Source organism: Bufo bufo, chromosome 7 (genome assembly GCF_905171765.1).
Source record: "Bufo bufo chromosome 7, aBufBuf1.1, whole genome shotgun sequence".
Classification (NCBI taxonomy): domain Eukaryota; kingdom Metazoa; phylum Chordata; class Amphibia; order Anura; family Bufonidae; genus Bufo; species Bufo bufo.
The window spans coordinates 96070466-96078853 of NC_053395.1; the positions used below are offsets into that span (position 1 = coordinate 96070466).

General features: G+C 42.2%; 1 protein-coding gene across 3 annotated transcripts in view; it reads right to left on the bottom strand.

The window, feature by feature from the left end:
• Positions 1-2673, bottom strand: part of TRA2B (transformer 2 beta homolog) — a 29499-nt gene extending 26826 nt beyond the window's left edge. For 2 of the 3 annotated variants that reach the window (XM_040439643.1, XM_040439642.1), the window contains exon 1: positions 2542-2673. In XM_040439643.1, the coding sequence (XP_040295577.1) occupies positions 2542-2577 (36 nt within the window). In that variant the 5' untranslated portion in view covers positions 2578-2673. The remainder of the gene's footprint in view (positions 1-2541) is intronic. The other variant, XM_040439644.1, reaches the window with a different exon arrangement.
• Between the last annotated feature and the right edge of the window lie 5715 nt (positions 2674-8388).

Below are 8388 nucleotides of genomic sequence, written 5' to 3' on the forward strand. Positions count from 1 at the left end.
GATTAACCAGATATAAGCTCTACTTTATTCTGTCACTATATACGAGTGGACCATCAGAGCATTTCCTTGCTTCAATACTCCCCCTTGCATTGTGCAGCGCAAGGCCTGTTTACTGCCAGTGTCATCCCTGGCTTCTCCTCACTATGAGCCCAGTGACTTCACCACCACAAATAGGCGGTCTATAGCACTGCCTGGGCTGTGGGTACAACGCAAAGTACCTGCCTCTAAAACAGTCTCTGGCAGCGCCATAGACATTACATCACCAATGCAGCGCAGGATCTACCAGGCAGGTACTTACCACTATTACAGGCTAATCCTGAAGGCTGCCCAGTGTCCACCTACAACCAAACATCCCCTTTAAAGGGAGTCTCTCACCTAAAATCACCATTCTAGAACACCAACATCAGGATCTCCATTACATTCCCCTTTAGAATGCTACCTTCCATATTGCTGTCCATTACCGATTTTCTCAGAATAACACTTTTATTCAATATATTAATTCACTTCTATAGGTGTCCTGGGGCGGCGCTCATGCGGCTGGTGCCCAGGCCCCTTGGTGCTTTTCATACAAAACCCCTCCCCTTTCACCCCTCTGGCCCACCCTAGGTTCTTCTGATAAAAAATAAAATAAAAACTATTTCCTCATTTCCCTGGTTCTCTTCAGGCCCTTTGTTTACCTGCAGTAACAATACTATTATATAGGGTTAGTCTTCCTGATATGTGCAATTCCTTTGATCCTTTATACTATTTCGGTCTTCATTATTGTTTTGGGATTTGAATTTTTCAAGCAGCACTAAGCACTTTATATTGAATGTACACAGTACACACTGTGGGTGACAGACTTGAATATTGTAATCAAGAGATAGATATACCCATCTATCTAGGACTTTTCACTACATGACCATTGTTATCTCCTCCTCATATGCGCCTGCCGTTGCTGTGGCTGATTTTAGATGACTTATTTTGTTATTAAATTAATAAAGATATTGCTCCCCAGTATGTATTTATGAATCATTGTGGGGGTTTGGTTCTCTGGCGTTTTTCACCATCACACATGGCAAGGACTTTTTGGTTTAGATTTTTACGCTGCTAGGTGGAGGCTTCCACCTAGCCATGTTCCCTGTGACATCGGCTCTGTTGGGGGGGGCTTTAGCAATGTAAGTCACCGGATCTCCAGAAAAAGCCTTTGCCCTGTACGATTGAGCGCAGAGCATAGGACAATGAAATGCTCCGATGCTTATATCAGGGGGCTGCCCGGAAAATGAATCTGGACAACCCCTTTAAAGGGGGTTGTCATTAGGAACATTACTAAACTGCCTGACTTTACACGTATGTTAATGTCAGCTGAAGCTAGCAGTTTCTATGTGGCAATGGGGGAGTTGCTGCTCCTAGATGCTGTTCTCTGGCCAGGCAGCATTCATGTGATCCAGAGGAGAGAATAGAGCCTCTAGGAGTAGTGGCAACGCCCCCATTGCTCCTAGAGGCTCATTTGGATAAAAGAAAAGTTTTTTTTTTTTTTACAAAAACGGAGGTGCCTAGAAAGAAGGGAGAAAGACTGTTAGATTAGCACATATGTAAAGTCAGTCAGTTTAATAACCAGGCCCTGTAACTTGCAAATGTGGAAACAGCCGCTACAGAATTGTGCACGTATTTGGCAGACTTACCCGCATCTGCCACTTTGCACCTGGGTTCTGGCCTTAAATATAGCTGATACTTACCTGCTCCCCATCACGGCCTGCTATTGGCTGCCTCCGTTGCCAGATGTTCTGATCTCCCCGTCACGCTAATCAAAACATCCAGCAACGAGGGCAGCCATTAGCAGGCCATGATGAGGATGAGCATCGCGGGTGACGGTAGGGAGGCTCATCCCAGTTGCAGCCTGCTCCCCACCAATATGTTTTGATGCACACAACTGGGAGATGCCATGGCATTTGTGCAGGGATCTGATGCAACGCGGGGTAGGCATCATTACATATAAGGGGTCTGGGTGGGCGCATTCTTCGTGTGTAAGGGGAGATACCCTTCTAATCCCTGTCCCAGCCGGTCCTATAATTATGGGAAAGATCTGTAACACAGAATACAGAGAGAAGCTGAACTGGAGGCGTTCAACCTCACAACCTCACACCGCACATAACGCTACAAGAGTCCGAAATCCCGCTCTGGAGAGAAGGTTCTAGATTAACCCCGGTAGCCTCGGGAGTCTAAATTCACACTGAAACCATAGTGAAGCAGGCTTCCTCCGACCGTGCACAAGGTCACCGCATTGCTCAGCGCGAAGCCATTTTACACGAGAGCTCACAAAATGGCGTCCGACTCTCCGGCGCCAACAAGCAGCTCGCAGCGCCAGTACGCGTTCACCATCCCGCACGGATATTGGTGCATTACTCCGATTTATACTAAAAGGGTCTACTTTATCATGGTCTTAGATAAACCGACGGAAGCCTAACGTGGAAAAAAAACAACAACACACTGGCGGCGACACAAGTAACGCCAAGCACGCAAATCATCGCACAATACATCCCAATATACATTACTACTGACCCGCTCGCCGAAATTCTGCTCCCCGCTATCACTCATGTTGGCTGCTCAATCTCCGTCGTCACCACAAGCTCCTCAGGATTCAGGAAATGAGAAGTGAAAGACAGTCCCACAATTATGGTGGCGCAATGCGCACGCGCCGCCCCGCCTCCTGCGGTGGGCGTGGCCTGGACGGTGTCTGCGCTTTGTCGCCAATATCCTGACAATATGTGCTGTTTACGTTTCTAATTATAATTACTACTATAGGTTACATCCAAGTTAAAAGATAAATAAAAGCATTTGAGGCCTGGTGTAAAGTAGATGACAGCCTGAGAGTGCTAGCTGTGATATCAAGGAATACCTTATTGCAGGGATCAGCACTCCCAGCATGCAAACTTACTTGGCTGTTCTGGTAACGCCCACAGTAGTAAAAGGAGGATTCTGGGAGTTGTAGTTTCAGAACAGCTGGAGGTTGCTGATCCCTGCCTTATTGCAAGGTTGGTCCATGCAACCCCATCCCATATCCAGAAACGTTTCAAAAATAGAAATAGGACCTTCTCTGCCTTGTGTGGTTTATACCAAATAAGAAAGAACTACTTACCTGTTACAGGAGATGCAGGAAGTGCAGTCACATACAGTTGTTCCTGTGTTAGGGCTCATACACACAAACATATTTTTTGTCCATGTCCATTGTGTGTGTTTTTTTGTGTCCCATATGCGGAACAATTCACTTCAATTGGGCCACAAAAACAATGGAAATTACTCCCTGTGCATTCCGTGTCCACGTGGCTGTTCCGCAAAAAAATAGAACATGTCCTATTATTGTTCCGCATTACAGACAAGGATCAGACAGATTGGCTATAGATAAATACCATAAAAACCATTAATTTCCCGGTGGGCCAATGCCCCAGGGGCCCACTCAAGTCCTCATCTCTGGCAATGACCAGGTACATCTTGAGCGCCTAACAGTAATTAACGCTGTGAGAATCAGGTCCTCATGTACCAGGCCAGCGACAGCACATGCCCTATTGAATTCAACTGCTGTGCACATCAACTCCTAAGCCCCTGCTCCATAGACAAGAAGCAGGACAAAAGATGGTAGACACTGATGGTCACCACAGAGGGCCAGATTTGGGGGCAGTATATTGTGCTACACTGTGTTATTTGGTTTTGCTGTGATGGTATTTTGCACTTTGGTATTTTTGACCCCTCCTACTTGTGTTGCCCCACCTTCTGTTAATTTGGACCTGCCTACAAAATGGGGCAACTTTTATTTATTTATTTCTAGGGCCACTTTAAGTTCCCAGTCCGTTCCTGGATAGGACTGGTCTATTATGGGCAGTGTGTTGATAGAGGTATCCAGATATCAAAATTGTTGTTAGGAGTATGCACCCCTCCCTCTACATACCTGTAGTGGGTCATTTCCTCGTCCGTGTCCCCCTCCCAAAGCCAGGTCGGAACTCTGTAGCCATAAAACAGTAAGACAGAACCACTTCACAGAGACTCCTATCATAAAACCTGAAGATCGCGTTAGGGTCCTACACAAATCTTTCACAGACCAGAACCGATAGAGGGGTCAGGAAAAGGCCAGCGTCCTCTCCAGCCGAGGTCACACATAAAACCCCTATCTTGCGATATACATCAAAGAAATTCATGGCGTAATCCATATTTGGGTCGCATGCTTCCTCCTGAGAACTCAGGCCATGTATATGCTTCTACAGTATCAAAGTCAAAGAGTAACAGGGAGCAATAAATAACTGAAGCCATCTTGCCATTGCCTCCTGAGCAGTTGCTCAGATGCATGCCTGAAAATATATTCTATACAAACCTAGTGTACAAAAGATGTTGTAAAAACTGGGTTGTAAATGGTTATTACCATACTCACTGGCAGGGGCGGATTAAGTGCATGATAGGCCCAGGGCTGTCTACCCAACTTGTGTCCCTCTCTCCATTTTAGTTTAGTTTTTTTTTGTATGAAGAGGCTGCGGTGCTTCGTGAGCACCACAGTCTCTTTCTAGGCCATATGACATCTTCAGACTAAAAAAAAATACCCCAAATTGGGTCCTAAATAGGGTTGAGCGAACCCGACCTGTAAAGGTCGGGTTCGTACTGAACTTTAGGATTTTTGGACCCCGAACCCGAACATTTCAGTAAAAGTTCGGGTTCGGTGTTCGGCTATTTTATGGCGCTTTTTGAAAGGCTGCAGAGCAGCCAATCAACAAGCGTTTAACTCTGTGCCCTTAGAAGCCAACACAGCCATGCCTACTCTGCTCTGATTAGTGTAGGGAGAGGATGCTGCTGGTGTGAGGGAGAGAATAGGAAAGAATCTTTAATCAGAAGTGCTTGTTAACTCAGCGATCTACCTAGATTTTGTTTTGTGAGTACAGTGCATAATCTTTTTACCCTGCCCTGAGCCCAGTGACCCAGAAAAATAACTTTCATCCGTCTGTTAGCTAGGTGGGCGGCGGCGGCCATTTTATGCAAGTTCTGTGCAACAGCACTGCATCTGAGCTTTTGTGACATTCAAATAGAAGCTTGAACTACTGCAATTATATTCTGGGTTTAAAAAAATCACCCTACATCTGTGGCCTTTGCAGCATTATTCAGTGTGCAATTTAAGCTAGAAATACAGCAATAATTTTCAGGGTTTTAAAAAACACCCTTTTTGGGCAAAATACTCAATTTTACAGCCCTTGCTGCATGTCAGTGTAAAATTCAAGTGTTATATACTGCTGTCATATTCTGTTATTAAAAAAACACCCTTTTGGGGCAAAATCCTTAATTTGTGGCCTTGTCTGCATCTGTCAGTGTGAGATACACGCTTTAGATACTGCTGTGCTATTCTAGTATTAAAAAAACACCCATTTTGGGCAAAATACTTAATTTGCGGCCTTGTCTGCATCTGTCAGTGTGAAATTCAAGCGTTATATACTGCTGTCATATTCTGTTATTAAAAAAACACCCTTTTTGGGCAAAGTACTTAACCCCTTAAGGACACAGCCTTATTACACCTTAGGACCAGGCCATTTTTTGCAAATCTGACCAGTGTCACTTTAAGTGCTGATAACTTTAAAATGCTTTGACTTATCCAGGCTGTTCTGAGATTGTTTTTTCGTTACATATTGTACTTCATGACACTGGTAAAATGAAGTCAAAAAAATTATTTTTTTTAACACCAATAAATATTTAATTTAACAAAAATGTGGAAAAATTAGCAAATTTCAAAGTTTCAGTTTCTCTACTTCTGTAATACATAGTAATACCCCTAAAAATTGTGATGACTTTACATTCCCCATATGTCTACTTCATGTTTGAATTATTTTGGGAATGATATTTAATTTTTTGGGGATGTTACAAGGCTTAGAAGTTTAGAAGCAAATCTTGAAATTTTTCAGAAATTTACAAAAACCCAATTTTTAGGGACCACTACAGCTCTGAAGTCACTTTGCGAGGCTTACATAATAGAAACCACCCAAAAATGACCCCATTCTATAAACTACACCCCTCAAGGTATTCTAAACTGATTTTACAAACTTTGTTAACCCTTTAGGTGTTGCACAAGAGTTATTGGCAAATGGGGATGAAATTTGAGAATTTCATTTTTTTGCCTAATTTTCCATTTTAACCCATTTTTTCCACTAACAAAGCAAGGGTTAACAGCCAAACAAGACTGTATCTTTATTGCCCTGACTCTGCCGTTTACAGAAACACCCCATATGTGGCCGTAAACTACTGTACGGCCACACAGCGGGGCGTAGAGTGAAAGGTGCGCCATATGGTTTTTGGAAGGCAGGTTTTGCTGGACTGGTTTTTTGACACCATGTCCCATTTGAAGCCCCCCTGATGCAACCCTAGAGTAGAAACTCTATAAAAGTGACCCCATCTAAGAAACTACACCCCTCAAGGTATTCAAAACTGATTTTACAAAGTTTGTTAACCCTTTAGGTGTTGCACAATATTTAATGGAAAATAGAGATACAATTTCAAAATGTCACTTTTTTGGCAGATTTTCCATTTTAATATTTTTTTTTCCAGTTACAAAGCAAGGGTTAACAGCCAAACAAAACTCATTATTTATGGCCCTGATTCTGTAGTTTACAGAAACACCCCATATGTGGTCGTAAACTGCTGTACGGGCACACGGCAGGGCGCAGAAGGAAAGGAATGCCTTACGGTTTTTGGAAGGCAGATTTTGCTGGACTGTTTTTTTTGACACCATGTCCCATTGGAAGCCCCCCTGATGCACCCCTAGAGTAGAAACTCCATAAAAGTGACCCCATCTAAGAAACTACACCCCTCAAGGTATTCAAAACTGATTTTACAAACTTTGTTAACCCTTTAGGTGTTGCACAAGATTTAATGGGAAATAGAGATACAATTTCAAAATTTCACTTTTTTGGCAGATTTCCATTTTAATATTTTTTTTCCAGTTACAAAGCAAGGGTTAACAGCCAAACAAAACTCATTATTTATGGCCCTGATTCTGTAGTTTACAGAAACACCCCATATGTGGTCGTAAACTGCTGTACGGGCACACGGCAGGGCGCAGAAGGAAAGGAATGCCATACGGTTTTTGGAAGGCAGATTTTGCTGGACTGGTTTTTTGGACACCATGTCCCATTTGAAGCCCCCCTGATGCACCCCTAGAGTAGAAACTCCAATAAAGTGACCCCATTTTAGAAACTACGGGATAGGGTGCCAGTTTTGTTGGTACTAGTTTAGGGTACATATGATTTTTGGTTGCTCTATATTACACTTTTTGTGCGGCAAGGTAACAAAAAATAGCTTTTTTGGCACCGTTTTTTTTTTGTTATTTACAACATTCATCTGACAGGTTAGATCATGTGGTAATTTTATAGAGCAGGTTGTCACGGACGCGGCGATACCTAATATGTATACAATTTTTTTTATTTATGTAAGTTTTACACAATGAATTAATTTTTAAAACAAAAAAAAGTTTTAGTGTCTCCATAGTCTAAGAGCCATAGTTTTTTCAGTTTTTGGGCGATTATCTTAAGTAGGATCTAATTTTTTGCGGGATGAGATGACGGTTTGATTGGCACTATTTTGGGGTGCATATGACTTTTTGATTGCTTGCTATTACACTTTTTGTGACGTAAGATGACAAAAAATTGCTTTTTTTACACCGTTTTTATTTTTATTTTTTTACGGTGGTCACCTGAGGGGTTAGGTCATGTGATATTTTTATAGAGCTGGTCGATATGGACGTGGCGATACCTAATATGTATACTTTTTTTAAATTTATGTAAGTTTTACACAATGATTTCATTTTTGAAACAAAAAAAATCATGTTTTAGTGTTTCCATAGTCTAAGAGCCATAGTTTTTTCAGTTTTGGGGCGATTATCTTGGGTAGGGTATGATTTTTGCGGGATGAGATGACGGTTTGATTGTTACAATTTTGGCGTACATACAACTTTTTTGATCACTTTTATTACCTTTTTTGGGAAGTAAGGTGGGCAAAATTTCAATTTCATCATAGTTTTTTATTTTTATGGCGTTCACCGTTCGGGTAAAGTAACATGACCGTTTTATAGATCAGGTCGTTACGGACGCGGCGATACCAAACATGTGTAGGGAATTTTATTTTTTCATTTTTAATCAGTGATAAATGTGTTTTTTGATTTTTACTTTATTTTCACTTTTTTTTTTACCCAGACCCACTTGGTTCTTGAAGATCCAGTGGGTCTGATGTCTGTATAATACAGTACAATACACTATATATTGTACTGTACTGTATTTTACACTTTGTCTGAACAGATCTATGCCTTTTAGCACAGATCTGTTCAGCACCATGGACAGCAGGATGCCTGAGACGGCGTCCTGTTGCCATGGGAAGCTTCCCCGTCTG